Genomic DNA, 18,774 nt, shown 5'->3' with positions numbered 1-18,774 from the left:
ACCTGTTTATCCAACAGGAGGCCCGGGTCCAGGAGCACCACCAGGCTAGGAACCTGCTTCTTTAAGGTGAGTGCAACCCCATCCAGAGTGGGATAACCAATTTCCTGGGTCAGATCCTCCCCCCACCAGTAGCACCTCTGCTTTGTTGGAGCTACGTTTCAGCTTGTTAGCCAGCATCCATTCCAAAACTGCCTCCACGCACCTGTTCACGGTTTCCACAGCCTCCCTGGCATCAGCTGGCAGCACAACATAGAGCTGAGTGTCATCAACATATTGGTGGCAGCTCAGCCCAAATCTCCAGATGACCTCTCCCAGCAGCTTTACATAGATGTTGAAAAGGAACCCCGCATCGCAGAGTAGTAAGCTGCAGCCAAAGCTCTGCTCACGACATGAGTTTGATTCTGATGGAAGCTAGTTTCAGGCAGTTGGCTCAAGTTGGTAGAATGAGTACCCAGCTTGCTGGGGGTAAAGCGCAGACGACTGGAGAAGGCAATGGCAAACACAGTCTGCCTAGTAAATGTATTGATGTGACGTCATCCCATGGGTCAGTAATGACCCAGTATCTGAAAAGCATGGGGGATAAGATGGAATAATGGGGAACCCTGTAGGCCAAAGGGCAGAGAAGCAGTCCCCTAGCACCACAGTCACCCTAAAATTTACTCTTGATGTAGGACCAGAACCACTGCAGAACAGTGCCTCCCAGTCCCAAAAGGCGATGCAGTAGTATACAATGATTGATGGAACTGAAAGCTGCTGAGAGGTCCAGAATTAATAGGGTTGTACTCCCCCTGTTCCCATGCATGCCATCCACCAAGGCGACCAAGGCTGTTTCAGTCCCATAACCAGGCCTGAAACCAGATTGGAATGGATCAGAACAATATTTTGCAACTGTTAGTATACAAGTTCCACCATACAAAATGGAAGACTATTTTAATCTGTTTGGTTAAAAGCCTTGCTATTTATTGTTGCTCTCTTCATCAGAGGGCTTACGCATACCTTACTTCCATGCTATAACTAATGACAGTGATCAAACATCCTAATGACAATCAAGAAAGGCTTGTGAAATTACCCATTATTGCCATACCTAATTATAAATGCTTGGCTCTTGTTGGGGGTGGGTAGAAGCATAAATATTGTTTTTCACTTTTCAGCCAGGTGGAATTACTGCCCATATCCAAACACGACTTCTTTTTAATTTTCCCACCTGAATTGGGTTCATAGAGCTGCTATTTGCCCCTTTGGCGCAAAGACACAAGTTTTGCATGAGAATTTGAAGCTTAGCTGGGCCTCCCCAGACTTAGCTGTACAGCCCAACCACTACACTATGCCGGCTCACTGTGCCTTGTTTCCCAGTTTTTCACTTCCATCTGCCAAGTGGTGAAGGATCCAAAGCTGAGCCAACCCTGAGCACGACATTTAGAAGTCTTGAGTCCCTGCTTTGGCTACAAATCCGGTTGCCAGCTGACTCCAGCCTGCAATCTAGGGATACAAAAGATAGAGCAAGCCCGTTCCATTACAGGAAGGGGGAGAGTGCTCCCTCTACTTCCAACATGGTTAATTTAAAATAAACACAGTGGGTAGCCGTGTTAGTCTGTCTGCAGTAGTAGAAAAGGGCAAGAGTCCAGCAGCACCTTAAAGACTAACACAAATATTTTCTGGCAGGGTATGAGCTTTCGTGAGCCACAGCTCGCTTCTTCAGATGTGAATCTGAAGAAGTGAGCTGTGGCTCATGAAAGCTCATACCCTGCCAGAAAATATTTGTGTTAGTCTTTAAGGTGCTGCTGGACTCTTGCTCTTTTCTATTAAAATAAACAGCCTTTGTTTGTGATTTTCGTTTGCTTGTTTTCATTCTCCCGATTTGTTTCAGCGTATTTCATTCTGCGCCCTGACCTGGATGGCCCAGGCTAGCCTGATCTCGTCAGATCTCAGAAGCTAAGCAGGGTCAGCCCTGGTTAGTATTTGGATGGGAGACCACCAAGGAATACCAGGGTTGCTGTGCAGAGTCTCTTGCCATGAAAACCCCCAAAGGGGTCGCCATAAGTCGGCTGTGACTTGAAGGCACTTTACACACACACATTTCATTCTGCACGCGTTAGGGGGCGCTGCAGGAAAAGTGATTTGTAATAGTGGAGAGAACGGAAGGGGCGGGGAAAGGGCGTTTGAGCCTGTGCGGACGCCGTACTCGGCTGCCTTCGGAAAGCTTCGCGAGCCTTCTCGGGTCCCGTACCGGCCTGCTTGAAGGGAGAGCGTGCGTGGGGGAGTTTTGTGACACGAAGTCGGTGGCGGTAACCGGGTCGGCGCGGAGTTTTCGCCGCCATGAGCCGGAGTTATAACGATGAGCTGCAATACCTGGATAAGCTCGACAAGAACTGCTGGCGCATCAAGACGGGCTTCGTGCCCAACATGCAGGTGAGTGGGGGAGCCCTCGGAGATGGGGAGGAGGATGGAGGGTCGCTGCGGGGCCAGCGGTAGTCAAGCCTTCCTCTGAGCACGTGCAGGGCGCCCCCCCCCCAAGACTCAATGAGGGTTCGCGCGCATGAAGTGGCAACATCTTGGCTTCCGAGATCGGGGCCGAAATGCCTTAGCTGGCGTTGCACTCCCCCTCCCGCCCCCCCAAAAAAAGCAGTTCGTAGATTTTGGGGCGGTGGGTTGACGCATCTAGGAGAATGAACCGGCTGAAGGGACTGCGCCAAATCAGCTTGCAGGTGGCCACCGACGTTATGACGCGCTTGTGCAGGATGCCTCCTCCTCCTCCTCAAGGCTGAACGACACCCGCAGCAATAAAATAAAAATCCTTGCAACTAGAAAACCAGCGCAAGGAGGTTGTGTGGGAGCTTTGTCCTTGCTGGGTTAGTTCTCCGCTTGTGTAGAGTTTTTTTTTTTTTAATATGAAGGAACGTTCAAAGATGGAATCCATTTCCTGGTGTCTGAAGCGGTGCATTGTATTCTGCCTCCTACCAACTCAATCCTGAAAACCTCCAGACTAACAAAGACTACAGTCCACAATAGCCATGCAGATTAGCTTTGGATTTCACACATTAACAGATCACTTCAGGATACAATGGTTCCATATTAACATACCACACCCTCATTAGCACATTATCTTGATACTTACAGGACAATGATTAGCACATTACCTTTGATACTTTTTGCAGGACAATGATTCAGCTCAAACCCAACCCCTTTCTGACTATATATTACTCTTCCTACACACTTGACACTGAGAGACACTGTCCTTCAGTGTTACTCCTCTGAAGATGCCTGCCACAGCTGCTGGTGAAACATCAGAAAAGAAAATACCAAGATCACTGTTACACAGCCCGGATAACCTACAAGAACCAATCAATCTCTTGTATGTGTTAACTAGGGCTTAGATATAGGCCTACAGAGGGAGGTACAGGTTTCCTTTGTGCCTCGTTAGCAGCTTGTTAGCCCACTTTGGTTGACATGTCAGCTGCAGCTCCTGAGAGACATGGCACAGTGACTTGGCACAGGTACACTTGCTCTGGTTACATCCAAGTTAGAGTACTGGAGTGCACATTATATGGTAGTATTACTATTGTGTATGCAAAGGGCCATCAAGTCACAGCCAACGTATGGGCGACCCTTTAGGGTTTTCAAGGCAAGAGGCTAACAGAGGTGGTTTGCCATTGTCTGCTTCTGTGTCGCGACCCTGGTATTCCTTGGAGATCTCCCATCCAAATACTAACCAGGGCCGACCTTGCTTAGCTTCTGAGACTTGACAAGATTGGGCCACCCAGGTAAGGGGATCTTACTATTGGATTGTTTTAATTCTAATTGTTGTTGTTAGGTACTAAAAGAAACCATGGTAGCAAATTCAGTGAGAGTGTGGAGTAGAAATATTTCAAATAAATAAGCCTACAAGCAAGTATGATCCTAGCTGCTTAAATGCTGGTTGACTGAATGGGAAGAATAAAGAGCTAAATTCTGGCCTTTTTCTAGTCCTCTGAGTTTGAACTGTGTTCATCTGGCTTGTATCAATGTTGATGATGATGTGTATTGTAGGTATATTGTAACCATTTTTAGCATTCACTTTCAAGCACATAAAATAAACAACAGGCAATTGTGAAGAAGTCCCTTTTTGTAACCTGCTAGATGTGGTTGCTTTCAGCTGTTGATTGCCATCCGTACTCCCATTCAATGACTTAGGTAAAAATGATGTGTTATTTTTCTCGTGTTCCTTATGTTTCTCAATGCCTCTAGGTGGAAGGTGTGTTCTACGTGAATGATCCTTTAGAGAAGTTGATGTTTGAAGAGTTAAGGAATTCCTGTCGAGGGGGAGGTATGTGTTTGCTATTAGTCTTGCAGCCTCATTGCTTCTTTTCCCCTTAGAATTAAAAAACACACACAGAGACAAACCCATTTCCTTTAAAGAATCCAATTATGGCATATAGTCCACCAACACAACTAAAGTGTAAGGCTGCTCGAGTGAATGTCAACATATTAAAAATATTTAGGGGACGTGCATTTAAACATTCTATATTAGTATGTGACTTTTGTAACAATTTAAAAGAAATTATTATTTGTTTGAGAATAGGAGGTAATAGTAATAATTTGCTATGCTATCTATTTGTGCTTGTTCACCGTATGCTAACACATTGTCATAAGATTGAGAATATACATTCACTGAAACCGCTTAATTGGGACTTTGTCATATTCTTTCTTGGTCTGAGGTTCCCTTGTACCTAATCTGCATCCTTCTTCCAACTGAAGTCTTCAGTCTCTAATGCAGACATGATAAACTTGTGGAAGATTATCAGTATTACCATTAGAATGCTTCATTAACAGTAATTGTGCAGAAAGGACATCTAACTTTTTTGCCACAATGTGTCATCTCTTACAGGTGCTGGTGGCTTCCTCCCAGCCATGAAGCAAATTGGAAATGTGGCTGCGCTGCCTGGCATCGTTCATGTGAGTGCCTCCTTGTTCCTTTACCTCAGGGGTGGAGAATGTCAGGCCCGGGGGCCGTATAAGGCCCGCGAAATCATTTGGTCTGGCCCTTTGTGGGTCCTGGCAGATCTTTAGCTCAGAAAGGATGCTGCCCTGCCTGAATCTCTTGGGCCCAGCTGGGGACAGCAGAGCTCAAAACTGAGTCGCTCTATGTGGCAGACACTCGGAGCCATCTCCGGTCATGCCTCTTGGCTAAATGTTTGACCAAACATAGCAGGCTAATTTTTAAGTTGATAATTTTGTATGGCCTGCGAATGATGTTATAAATATCCAAATGGCCCTTGGGAGAAAAAAGGTTCCCCACCCCTGCTTTACCTAATACCAGTTCTTTCAAGATGGAAGCCACATAGGGAAGAGTTTGCACATCTTGGACCCACTTTGTAGTGGGGCGACAGTACTTAACAAGCCTTTCCATTCGCCAAGGAATGCCGTCAGACACTGATCCATTGGAATAGTTTCTTACTTTGGAAACTTCGCCAGTATATGGCAAGGTGGCAGTTATATGTTTAGGTTCACTTCAGAAACCAGGAGGGAATTTATCTGCTTATGTGTAACTTTGTCCCTGCTCAATGTCTTTGTGAGAAAAAAAGGATTTGGGATCTCTGCACATTTTGCATTGGGTATGTGGTTGGGCAGCAGGAGCGAAGTTCTCAGTGTTACAAAAATAGCTGGGTTTGTTTGTTTGTTTTCCAGAGATCTATAGGACTTCCTGATGTCCATTCTGGCTATGGCTTTGCCATTGGTAACATGGCTGCTTTTGATATGAATGACCCAGAAGCAGTGGTATCACCAGGTCTGTTCCTAATTGTAGTTGTAACCTTGTAGCCACTTTTACCATGTGATAAACCCACTGGGAATTCTTTCTGTTGGCATCTGCTTGTGTGTTTTTTTTTCTCTGACAGGCGGTGTCGGCTTCGACATCAACTGTGGTGTGCGGCTGTTGCGTACCAATCTTGACGAGTGTGATGTCCAGCCTGTGAAGGAGCAGCTGGCCCAGTCCATGTTTGACCACATTCCTGTTGGTGTAGGATCCAAGGGCGTCATTCCTATGAATGCCAAGTAAGGACTGCTTTATCCCCACACACACATCCACAACTGGGGCAGGCAGCACCTTCATTTTCAAGGTGGACTCACTGGTGAGATGCTAGCATGAAGGAAAAGAAACAGAACAGAAGTTCTCCTGTGCATTCCAGATCCTAAATTCTTTCTTCTGCCTAGGGACAGACTTGGACGTAGCAGTGCTCAGAAGTAACGGTACTGTGGTGCAGAGGCACATTATGGAATCAGGCTCACAGCCTTGGTACTTTCATCTAACAACACAGGCAGGATAATGCTGCTGCAGTCGTCTTGTTTGGGGGCTTCCTAGAGGCACCTGGTTGGCCATTGTGTGAACAGACTGCTGGACTTGATGGATCTTGGTGTGATCCAGCATGGCCTTTCTTATTTCTTATGTTCTTATCTCACTTCTTAGGGGACAGCCAGAACAGCTACTGAGTTCCACATTTCAGTCAGCCATTTTTGCTGGTTGGCTTACTAATAATGACAGTCCTGAACCACCCAAGTACCCTACTGTCACATGAACACATAAGCACATAAATACATGCAGCTGCCTTATACTGAATCAGACCTTTGGTCCATCAAAGTCAATATTTTCTACTCTGACCAGCAGTGTCTCTTCAGGGCCTCAGGCAGAGGTGTTTCACATCACGTACTTGCTTAGTCCCTTTAACTGGAGATACCGGGGATTGAACCTGGGACCTTCTGCATGCCAAGCAGAGGCTCTACCACTGAGCCACGGCCCCTCCCCTATTGTGGTGGGCCATAAAATTATTGAGGCTCCACTAGAGCTGCCGCGTGCTTCTCTCCTTCCTAGGAAGTTGGTGAAGTATGACCTGTGTATGTCAGTGGTCATCTGTCCCCACAGAATGTGAAAGATGCTTGCCTGCAGACTAGGGCAGGGGAACTCCTCCTAGGATGGCTCATCAAACAACTCAGCCTATTCGCTTACAGTCACTTTCACATGTGAGAATTTTGCCGGTGCTCTTGCTACCAGGCATTGCATATGTCCACAGCAGCCGCATAAAAACTTTTCCTGCGCCATTATTTTTCCTGCGCCATTATTTCTCACCAGTTATCAGACAGTGCAAGGGAAAGTTTTCAGAGCTGATCTTTCCTCTGTGGGGCAAAGCGAGGACTCCAGCTCTGTCTAGCACTTTATTTGGGGGGGAAAGAAGCACACGGAAGGGACTTGTGCCAGTTGGACTGTGTTTTGGCTCTGGGGTCATTAATGTGCCATTCGATATGGAAATGCTAGAATGGATCCAGTCATCTATGGAGCCTTCCTCCAACTTAAGTGGCTCTTTGTCCATTGGAAGAACCATTTAAGTTGGAGGAACGGGTAGGGTCCACCCCAGTAGTGACTCACTGACTGCCAGTATCTTCTGCGGTTACGTCCAATGCCTGAACCCATTATTTGGGGAAGCACACCATTAGGGGTGTGCATTCGGATCTACCGAACCAAAAAAAAAGGCACCATTTCAGTGGAGCCAAAAAGGCAAAGCAGAAAAAGCTGATTTTTTTCCTGTCTATTTTACTGTAGGGGAAACAGTGGAGAATGGATGGGGATCCCTCTTTGGGGGCCCATAAAATTGGACTGCCTGACCCAGTCTTTACCAAACTTGGGGGTTCTCCTAAGGAGAGTCACCCAAAGCTATGCTGCAAATTTGGTGGCTCTAATGAAAAAACCGCCCTGCCAGAGCCCCACAAAAATTTCCTATAGGATATTGTCGAAGGCTTTCACGGTCAGAGTTCATTGGTTCTTGTAAGTTATCCGGGCTGTGTGACCGTGGTCTTGGAATTTTCTTTCCTGACGTTTCGCCAGCAACTGTGGCAGGCATCTTCAGTGTTACTCCTCTGAAGATGCCTGCCATAGTTGCTGGCGAAACGTCAGGAAAGAAAATACCAAGACCCACGGTCACACAGCCCGAATAACCTACAAGAACCAATTTCCTATAGGATTTAGTAGACCTGAAAATTTTCAGATATTCAAAAAAAGCCAGGGAAAGAACCCATATTGGTATGGGGATATGGCTTGTCTTGGATTTTCTGAAAAATGTCGGGTGTCTTAAACCCAAATCTTTAAAAAATACCAAAAAATATTTTGGTACACACCCCTAGTCCCCATTGCCACCTTAACAAACATCTGGCTATGTGATGAGATGTAGCAATGACCCATTGCTACATTTGGCCCAGAGTTGATCAGGGAGTTCTTGTTCTGTCCTGGATTTTTTCTCCTGTTCTTAATGGAAGTCTCTTTTACTCATCACAGGGATCTGGAGGAGGCTCTGGAGATGGGAGTGGACTGGTCTCTGCGTGAGGGTTATGCCTGGGCTGAGGATAAAGAGCACTGTGAAGAATATGGGAGGATGCTGCAAGCTGATCCAAATAAAGTATCCGCAAGGGCTAAGAAAAGGGGTTTGCCTCAGGTAATTGCTTCTTGGAAAATATGCTGGGTTTGGGTGCTGTTCTACCTGCTGTGGTGATTTCTGACGGAGTGTAAATATGTAAGAGAAAAGGCTGATGAGAAGGATCAGTGACCCTCATCCCAACATTTGGACAAACAGATGGTCAGCTTGTACAGTCAAATAATTTACTTTGTGGTTTCCCCTTCCCTTAATAAACTGGAGGATCATTTTTTCCTTTCAAGTTGGCTCCAAGCATCTTGCTGGAAACTTTTGTTCATGTTTTGTTCATGTGTTAGCTGAATAAAGCGTATAATTCATGATATGTGTAATTAACACAAAATTAATTGCCCCAAGATGATGTGATGGCCCATGTAACTTAGATGTATTTTCTGAGGAGGATTTGGCACCTTCATACAATTGCTTAGAACAGAACCTCCATGTCAGAGGCAATCTACTTCCATTTGCCAGGTGCTGGAGATGAGTATCTGCCTAATGTTACATAAGCCTCCAGATTTCACCTGGCTGGGCATAGTTAAACATAGAGGAGTGGATGGACTACATAGACCTTTACTGTGCCACAACAAGGCAGAGTTCCTACAGTTCAGTAATGCTAGTTCTCGGGTAGGCTTTAAGCTCTCACTGTATTGCTTTCTCTAGCAATGTACAAGATTGGCAGACCATTTGCCAAATCCTTTAATGGGTAGGCACTCTGTCTCCATATCTGCTCATTCCTTAGCTCTGTTTTTTTTATCTCTTGACAGCTGGGCACTCTGGGAGCAGGAAACCATTATGCTGAGATTCAAGTCGTGGATGAAATTTATAACGAGTATGCTGCCCGGAAGATGGGCATAGACCACAAAGGACAAGTGTGTGTGATGATCCATAGCGGCAGCAGAGGCCTGGGCCACCAAGTAGCCACAGGTATAGACTCCTTTTGGTGGGAGGGACTGGAATCAGAGAAGAAACTTGGATGGGTTACTGTTTTCTTGGAGAATTTCACAAAATCATTTATAATTTTGGAAGAAGGGGAATAATGTGCAGTGTTAATGTGTTTCATATATGTGGGAGAATCTCTGGAACAGTTTCTGGGGCCACTGGCCCAAATTGGAAAGTCTTGCAAGATGCGGGTTGGTTTTATAAGGGTCATTGCCAACTTGGATACTTTTTTATCTCTTAGATGCCCTGGTGGCTATGGAGAAAGCTATGAAACGAGACAAGATCATTGTGAATGACCGCCAGCTGGCTTGTGCCAGGATTGCTTCCCAAGAGGGACAGGATTACTTGAAGGGAATGGCAGCAGCTGGAAACTATGCATGGGTCAATCGTTCCTCCATGACTTTCCTCACTAGACAGGCAAGTGAGAGAATGTGCTGATAGGTACACTTCAGTGTCTGTCAGCCCTGATATCACCCACGTGGCTATGGTTGTGGTCAGGACAGGTTTAATACTGGAGATGGCCTCTACTGAAGAAGTTCAGAGAGAACATCAGCCTTAATGGAAGCGAGGCAATGTTTCCTGGGCTGCCTGAAATTCATCTGGGTCCTGTCGGTTGATATTTTTAGGGGGGTTCTGTTCTAGAATTAGGGATGGTTGGTTTAAATTCATTAATTTGGTTGTCCCCCCCTTATATATCAAGTCTGAACCGTGGGCTGGTTTAACTCTCTACTGATTTTCTTGGAAGTGACATGCTTTCTTTTTATTGCAATCCATGTCACTCCTAAGCCCACAAGAGTCAGCTGTCCTAACTGGCTTATAGGTTGATGGTAGAAAGTCTCAAATGCCAGAGTGCCTCTTTGGTTCTGAGGGACTGTTCGTACAGGACTTATGAATCGGAGTGGGACCCCACCCAAGTGTGATCCTTTTCTTTGTTCAGTGGCAGTTCCTCTATTGAGTCTTCAGCGAGGGAGTGCTGTGCAAGAGTCAGAGGAAAGTGAAGCCGCGGGTGGGGTATGTGTGACTAGAGGGAAATTCAAAACTAACTTCCTTGTTCCCCTTCATCCCCCCCCCCAATATTTATGCATTGGTATCTTCCAGTTCATATGATTGTGTAGGCATTGTCTCTAGAAAACAGTTATCAGAGACGAAGCATTAAAACATATTTCATGGGGTAAGGGAACCCAAAGCGAAAACTAAACCTGATCTCAATGACTGTGAAACAATTACCCCATGCGAATGGTATTCAGTTCTGTTGCCCCACCTTGGATGTACCAGTCTCCAGGACCTCTTAAAATGTCTTTTTTCTTTCCTTCTAGGCTTTTGCCAAAGTCTTCAATACCACTCCTGACGATCTGGATTTGCATGTGATCTATGACGTGTCTCACAACATCGCTAAAGTAGAGCAGCATGTGGTGGATGGGAAGGAACGGACCCTGTTGGTGCACAGGAAAGGATCTACTCGGGCTTTCCCTCCACATCATCCCCTCATAGCTGTCGATTACCAAGTATGAGTTTGCTGCTGCAGCATCCCTCTCATTAGCGACAACAATTGCATGCAAAACTAGCATGAGCCGGTGGTGAGCCAGTGATTAGAGGGTTGAACTGGGACTAGGAAGACCCAGGCCACCTTTGGGGGCCCTGGATGGATGGGAAGACAGCATAAAGATGTTTTAAAGAAATCGACAAGCTCAATTTCCCACTCGGTTATGAAACTGCTGGGTAACCAATCACACACTCTCAATCTAATTTACTTCACAGGGGTTGCAGAAATGGGGAGGGGGCTACACATGCCACCCTGAGTTCCTTGGAGGAAGGGCAGAATAAAAATCTTGTCAGTCCCAGATAAGAGTGTCTTTTGTTTTGGGGCACCATACTAATTTCTTCCCTCACACACAAATGCTTGCATAACCTTCCAGCTGTTCTTCCTTTTCCAGGCATATGTTGTTTTTATTTGACTCCAGGCAGTACAGCTCTCCTTAGGCCTTGGCAGGCATGGCCCCATCCCGGGCCAGTGGCCCGTTGGGCACTCAAGCCCCAGTAGAAGAAGAAGAGTTGGTTTTTATATGCCGACTTTCTCTACCTTTTAAGGAGAATCAAGCCGGCTTACAATCTCCTTCCCCTTCCCCTCTGTGAGGTAGGTGGGGCTGAGAGAGTTCCCCTCAAAGAGAACTGTGACTAGCCTAAGGTCACCCAGCTGTCTTCATGTGTAGGAGTGGGGAATCAAACCCGGTTCACCAGATCACAGTCCACCACTCATGTGGAAGATTGGGGAATCAAACCCGGTTCTCCAGAGTCCACCGCTCCTAACCACTACACCACACTGGCAAGAAGAAAGCTTAACCTCATCAGTGGCCTCGTTTCTTTAGTCCTTGTGTCTCACAAGAGGTGCTGGTCCCTTGGAGAAGGGGTGGTGGTTGCATTACATCTCCGTTCCCAGTTGGCCAATCCGTGGAAGCCCTCCTTGGTTGAGCTTGCTGTCTTTGGGCCTCCTTGCATGTCTCACCTCATTTCATCCTGTCCCATCCTGACAGGTTACTTCCCTGCGCTTCCTCACCGCAGTCAGGGCTAGTGCTCAGGTCAGCTGCCTGACTGCTTCAAATAGTTCTTAGTGAGGCCTTCGTATGCGTTCTTCCTGGCGGCATATTTGCGTCAGGCTACCAGCTGCACTCCTCTGGTTCTTTGGGCTCAGGCTGATCCATTTCCCGTTGGCCTGAAAGACACCCAGCGGCTTCCGCTGGTCTTCCAACCTCAACCCGTTTCAGCCATTTACTACTGATTTTTCTAAAGAAATCTCACATATGCCATCTCTCCTTTGTTCATCAATGGGAATCTGAGCTTGAATGGTATGAATCGACTGCTCTTTGTACAAGTACCTTGCTGAACCATAGATTCTTGACAGTCGAGGGCATCTCTGACCTTGATCTGGTGTCCTTTTGGTTTGTCTCTGCAGTTGACTGGCCAGCCAGTGCTGATTGGTGGGACTATGGGGACGTGTAGTTATGTCCTTACTGGTACAGACCAAGGCATGACTGAAACTTTTGGAACCACCTGCCACGGAGCGGTGAGTAGCAAGAATTCTAATTGTTCCTGGCCCTCCAAACGGCACTCTTGTATAAAATCTCCGATATCCCAGTAAGACTTCAGAATGCAGCTTTTGCAAGATGACTTCTGTGCAACTGTGACCTGGTTCATCCACGTGCGTTCATTGTAATGTATCTTGTCTTCACAGGAATTCTTAGAACAGTACCTTTTTCCAGCTGTAGATGGTAGGGGTGCAGGGCATAAGCTGTTTTTCCTGTCTCGTTGAAAGTGCAGCCAACCTGCTCACTGTCAGACATCCTTGTTTGCCAAAGTATATTGATGCCATTTGAGAGCTGAATGTGGCCGTTTAAATATGCTGCGTGGGCGCAATCCTGACATGGTCACCCGGTCCTGCCATGCTTCGGGACCTTGCAACATTTCTAAATGGCCGAGTTCAGTTTTGAAATGGCATCAGCGTGCACAGGTCAGACCCGTTGATACTGTGACATTTCGTTTGGTCCCTGTAACTTTAGTAGTTAAAAGAACTTGGGTAAGTAAAACTTTTTGAATCCATACATCACTGTTCTTCAATTGCTATAATTTGCTTTTCTGCTCAGTTAGTGAAAAAGAGCCCTAATGTTGTCAGTTTGGCTATGTTCATTTTGTAGGCCCTAGTACAGCGGTTCCCAAACTTTTCAGGCCGCAGCCCCCTTGGTTCCACAAACTCAACCCCAGCGCCCCCTACCCTATCCTATAAAAAGCATTGTTCAAAATAGGGGGTTGCATGACGCACTAAAGAAGATACTAACAATAAAATTTCCAAAGTAACAATTAATTGCACATCAATTCAAAATCAAATTAAAACTTTTTAGTCGACATTTATTCAACAAAACTGATGAACTTGATCCAGCGGTACCAGCTCTTCAAAGTCTGGAAAAAAATTCCGATCGTTTCCGCCAAATTTGCCAGCATGGCGCCATAGCTTGATCTATTGTAAATAAGTGAACAACACAGTTGAAGAAGCCCATCTCTAGCGCCCCCCCCTGCTGCCCCCTTGTCTCTTAGTGTCTCCCTAGGTAATCCCACCACCTCCCAGGGGGTAGTACTGCCCACTTTGGGAACCACTGGCCTAGAACTTGTCAAGCCTCAATTTTTCCTTGTTTGGCTTTGTTACTACTGAGAGGGGAATGGGACTGACGGCTGTAGCCGCAGTTAAATGACTGGGGAAGGGTTTAGGGCAAAGAGGCTCTGAAGAAGCTAGGAGGTCCTAGCTTTTGCAGGATTGTGATGAACATTTGAGAAGTACAGGCTGAGAAGTTGTCTATAATCTGTGCTCAACGCTGGCTTTAGGGAGGAGCTGTGGCTCAGTGGTAGAGCATCTGCTTGGCATGCAGAAGGTCCCAGGTTCAATCCCCGGCATCTCCAGTTTAAAGGACTGGGCAAAAAGGTGATGTGAAAGACCTCTCCCTGAGACTCGGAGAGCCGCTGCCGGTCTGAGTAGACGATACTGTCTTTGATGGACCAAGGGCCTGATTCAATATAAGGCAGCTTCAGGTGTGAGTTCCAGTGAAGACTATAGAAGCAACTGAAATGATAAAATTGTTCTTCAGGGCCGTGCGCTGTCCCGAGCCAAATCTCGACGCAACTTGGATTTCCAGGATGTCTTGGACAAGCTGGCAGATATGGGGATTGCAATCCGTGTTGCTTCTCCCAAACTGGTCATGGAAGAAGTAAGTTTCTTTTTCTTCTCTTTTTAATAAAACAATCTGCCATGCTTGGAGTTCTTTTTAATTTAACTTGCAAAAGAAGGGTCATTCATTTATAGTCTGGGAGCAACCTGTTCCTCATAATCTTATAAAAATCTTTCTTTCACATCCATAATGGTTTTCTTGCAACTGGTAGATAAATGAATGTATTTGTTATGGACATTGCCCATGAATTATTTCTTCCAGCACTTCTCTAATACAGTTCCTCTACTCCCATCTTTTAAAATATTTAATCCCATTAAAAATTTCTAATATAGTCCCACATAAATTAAATAGAATTTCAAGAGTACTTTCCCTGTATGAAGCCTCCTGTCCTTTGCTGAAGTCCTTCTTTATTCTCTAGAGGGCTTACTAGTAATAAGGGCATTTTCAGTGTTGGCCCCACCTTGTGCATTTTTGTATGGAAAGAAATCCTCCTTAGGCCACCTTTTGCAGGGTTTTTTTTTTTTTTAAGAAATGCAAAGGTTTTTTTAAAGTATTTGGAGAGCTTATCTGAAATGACCAAGTGGTTTTGCTTAGATTCTTTTTTATAGCTAAATTGTCTCTGAATTTTGAAAATTCCATTTATGTTTTATGAGTATGTGCTTGTAGGTGTAGCTTTGTATCGTGTAAGCCTCCTGGAGCCTTTTAAAACATGGAGGAATACAAAATTGATATTTGAGTACATGAAAGCATACTGTTAACTTTCTCTTTTTTACACCTAATTTATCCTAGGCACCTGAATCTTACAAGAATGTGACAGATGTGGTTAACACCTGCCATGCAGCCGGCATCAGCAAGAAAGCCATAAAACTGAGGCCCATTGCAGTTATCAAAGGCTAGAGAAGCTGGCCAGAATTACCATTATCCAGGACCTTTTTGCCGCCCGTAGTGCTTGGTGACTGTATTCTCTGTCTCAATAGAGACATCAACTGACATAGGTTCTTTGTTGGAACTTACATAATGTTGGAACTCACAGAAGTAAGGCGTGACCAGAAAATGGTATTTGTTTTGAAGATGGGATAAACCAAGACATGTTGCCACCTTATTTTGTGGAGCGATGCCTGAAACCAGTTGAATTTCTTTTAGCGGACTGTTGAAGAATAGTCATTATCTTTGCAAGATGACTTGCACTCTCCATCAGGTTGCTGCGACTAGCCAATGTTAACTGTAAATTCTAATCTGTGGGGAAGCGTTTTCTGACGTAAGCCAAGCGCATTCACTTCAAGACGGTCTTTCGTTTTGCAGACTTTAATTTGATGAGTCCTTCCCTTTAAAAGCCTAGACTTACCCCCACCCTGAAATAGCTAGATTCAGTTCATGGTCCTATCAATAGATGCTCTGGACAGTTGAAAGGGAAATTTTGTATGTTTGAGTTACAGGAAACCTTGATGTTGCCACACAATTGACAATAGGCCCACAAGTGCTCCAAATAAAAGCCCTTGATCAGATAGTTGCATTGTGACTCTCTGCACTAATAGAGGAAGTTGTTGTCTGAGGGTAAGCTTATACCAGTTATTTTGCCCCATGACATGTCCCAGGGTCTTCCAAGTACAGGTGGCTCAGTGGGCACCTCATGCCAGGTAATATAATAGTGACTGGTATATCTAGCATAAGTATTGCTTTGGTACTTTTCTGTATATGTTGGTGACTCCCATGGTTGATCTGTTGGTAGATGGGGGGGTCTAGGTCTGGAAATGTCTGTTCTATGCTGTAACAGTAGTGGTGGCTTGGTGGGGTCTGGACCACAGGTGTGACTTTGACATTGGCAATGTAATTGATCCTCTTGCATTTGATTGGAATCCTGGAAGTGACTTACCAAGCCAGGTGAACACCTGAGGTCCCTAAATAAAATGAAGAAAGCAAGACAGTCAGTGCCAATTGTTGTCATTTCTCTTTCACTGACAAGAAATGACATTCGCAGAATGAGGGAAGTGTTTTCTATTTAAAGGGCTGAGATTTGGTTTGGTCAGTCTCCTTTGATTTATTTCACTTACAAGCAAAAATGTTGCTGGCATGTATAAAATTAAATCACAGTCAATAGAGGTCACCAGTCGGTTTAAGGTAGCCGGCTCAAGGTTGACTCAGCCTTCCATCCTTCCGAGGTCGATGAAATGAGTACCCAGCTTGCTGGGGGTAAAGGGAAGATGACTGGGGAAGGCACTGGCAAACCACCCCGCAAACAAAGTTTGCCTTGGAAACGTCGGGATGTGACGTCACCCCATGGGTCAGGAATGACCCGGTGCTTGCACAGGGGACCTTTACCTTTATGTCAAGTAAATGATGCTCAAGGGCCTAATTAAGCTGGGGCAGGGAAAGGTTTAAAACAGAGCTTCACATGTTAGCCAGGTGGACGTGTGAATAAATACACATGGATTCCCTTGCTGTGTCTCCTTTGGCAGAAGCCATAGAATGCCTTCCATAGCAGAGCAAAGAGAGGCCACTTGGTAAAGGATGTAACCTGGCTACGTTCATGTAATCATCTAGAGAACATAGTTAAACTGATCCTTTCTGCAGTCAGCAGTGGATTGCAATTAAAAGGGCAATGGAAGAAGAAAAGTCATTCGTTGAAGGCACTGTTAAATCTAAGCTTTAGGACTTTAGTGTGACTCATGTGTAAGCTGCATCTCATCCTCCCTCCCACTTATGCTGTTTTAGAACTGTTTTCAGTGAGGTTCACATAAGTTTAAAAGGGGAAGCCTACAAAATAGGATGGTGGTCCTTGTCCAGATGGGACTTTTTTGCCCAAATTGTCCTGTTCTTCAATACTGTAGTGATATTGTGTGGATTTAAAAGGGTTAAGTTGGATGCCTTTCCTCCAAGGGCGTTGGGGGTGGGGAGTACAATCATGGGCTGGAGAGAAAAGACTAGAAAGAATATGGTAGGTATCTATTAATTTAGGTGCTTCCTGTCCCACTCTTTTCCTTGGTGGGGACCAGCACAATTTCAGTAAAACGGGGGAAAGGATTAGAAATTGCAAAAACACACTACATAAAATAATAAATTAAAATTGCTTTATCCTGCTGACACCTCTGTAGATTATCTGAGATGTTCCTTTTGTAAGGTCATAATTTGAGGGTTCTTTTATGTTCTACCCTTAGTTAACCATTGTTGGCTTGGAAACATTTTTCATTTTTCCCTGGACAAAGAGGAAAACATTTTTTCGCCACCAGTTTTTTTCTCCCAACCCTTACAAATTTCTTGTAGGGCTAGTTGTTTGTGTTGAAAAGACCTATCTTTAGCAATAGTCATTCTAATGTCAACTCATTAAGTTAAAGAGTGTTTTGGAATTGCTCTCTGGACATTTTCCGTTTCAGTGGATGATCTCAGAGTTGTATGATGAAAAATAAATAGTCTTAATAGGGTTTTGTGTCCCATGTGTTAGAGCCTTGGTCAGATCCATGGTCCTTCTAGCCCAGCACCCTGTTGCACACAGTGGCCAATAAGCTGCTCTGAACAGCCCACAAACAAAACCTAGAGGCCTAAGCCTTCCCCTAATGTTGCCTCCTAGCACTGGGATCCACTCCAAATATGGAGGTTGAATCACCACCAGTGGTTAAATCACCACCAATGGACCTGTCCTCCATGAATCTGCCTAATCCCCTTTTAAAGCTGTCTATGCTTCTAACACTACATCCACTGGCAGTGAATTCCAGTTTTCTTTACTCGTTGAGTAAAGAAGTACTTCATTTTGTCCAGCCATCAACTGCATTGGGGGCCCCAAGTTTCAGTAATACAGGAAAAAAGACAGAAGGAGAAAATTTTATCTCTATCCACTTTCTCCAGCCTGTACATAAGACTGTATTATGTGCCCCTCTGCCTATATTTTCTATTATTTTCTATATTGAAAAGTCCCAGACTTTTCAGACTTTTCTTGTAGAAAAGGTGTTCTGTCCCCTTAAACATCTTGGTTTCCTTCTGTGTCCAGTCTGCCTTTATATACCATGATTGTCTGCTGATCAGAGCAGCCGTCTTTCCCTCTTATTGTGACCTGCTCAGGCTAGAGACCTTTTCATCACTCACGTTCCCTCTTCCCCCTCAGCTGGTGGTCCAGCTGTATACCAGCAATCTTTTGCTTTTTCTTGGCAAAGGCAGCTGTGCCATTTCTTTTGTTCTTCCACAGTAAAAACACACTTAACTGCTCCCTCCTCTCTTCAAAGGAGTAGCTTTCCTCAAGCATGTGCTTACATGCATGGAAGGCTTTGGGTGCACAGGGAGAGCCTGGGCTGTACTTGGTGTTTTGCTTTGTCCTTTTCCGGTAGTGGATTAAGGCATGGCACGTTTAACCACACATCTGTGTAATAAAGGAAGCTAACGTATTTTTTTAAATTACTGGTCAAAGTTTGGCTTCAGTCTAATAAAGGTGACATTCAGAGGGGGTTGAAAAATCTTATTTATTGAAACTGTCCAGAAAAGTAGAATTTGGTTGCTTTGTTTCAAGCCCAACAGAACCCTCTCAAGAAAATAGAAGTTAGACCGCCTCCTGAAATGCTTAACATTTAAAAAACATTTTAAAAAAGCTGCAATGAGAAAGCACAATGGTACCTGCAAACCTTACGTACAATTCCTAAATTGTATTTCTACATAAACTTTCCATTGCTTCAAAGGTTAGTATTTATTGATTTGCATTCCTCCCC

The 18,774-nt window shown here is 45.0% G+C and overlaps 1 protein-coding gene across 1 annotated transcript; it reads left to right on the top strand.

Moving 5' to 3' along the window:
• Positions 1-2,266: 2,266 nt before the first annotated feature.
• Positions 2,267-15,088, top strand: RTCB (RNA 2',3'-cyclic phosphate and 5'-OH ligase). Its single transcript, XM_056847573.1, has 12 exons — positions 2,267-2,409; positions 4,225-4,303; positions 4,865-4,932; positions 5,665-5,764; positions 5,874-6,030; positions 8,300-8,456; positions 9,197-9,356; positions 9,613-9,788; positions 10,688-10,876; positions 12,322-12,432; positions 14,003-14,122; positions 14,873-15,088. Exons 1-12 carry the CDS (start codon positions 2,317-2,319, stop codon positions 14,978-14,980), a joined length of 1,518 nt encoding a protein of 505 aa, XP_056703551.1. The 5' UTR covers positions 2,267-2,316; the 3' UTR covers positions 14,981-15,088.
• Positions 15,089-18,774: the final 3,686 nt, after the last annotated feature.

Source organism: Euleptes europaea, chromosome 3 (assembly GCF_029931775.1).
Source record: "Euleptes europaea isolate rEulEur1 chromosome 3, rEulEur1.hap1, whole genome shotgun sequence".
NCBI lineage: Eukaryota > Metazoa > Chordata > Lepidosauria > Squamata > Sphaerodactylidae > Euleptes > Euleptes europaea.
This window is presented reverse-complemented; position numbering and strand designations above follow the sequence as displayed.

Excerpts from the sequence above, each read along its gene's own strand:
- RTCB (XM_056847573.1), top strand. The coding sequence starts at position 2,317 with ATGAGCCGGAGTTATAACGATGAGCTGCAATACCTGGATAAGCTCGAC. Across the intron at positions 9,357-9,612 it reads GGGCCACCAAGTAGCCACAG|ATGCCCTGGTGGCTATGGAG; the intron begins GTATAGACTCCT and ends TTTATCTCTTAG. Across the intron at positions 10,877-12,321 it reads TCATAGCTGTCGATTACCAA|TTGACTGGCCAGCCAGTGCT; the intron begins GTATGAGTTTGC and ends TTGTCTCTGCAG.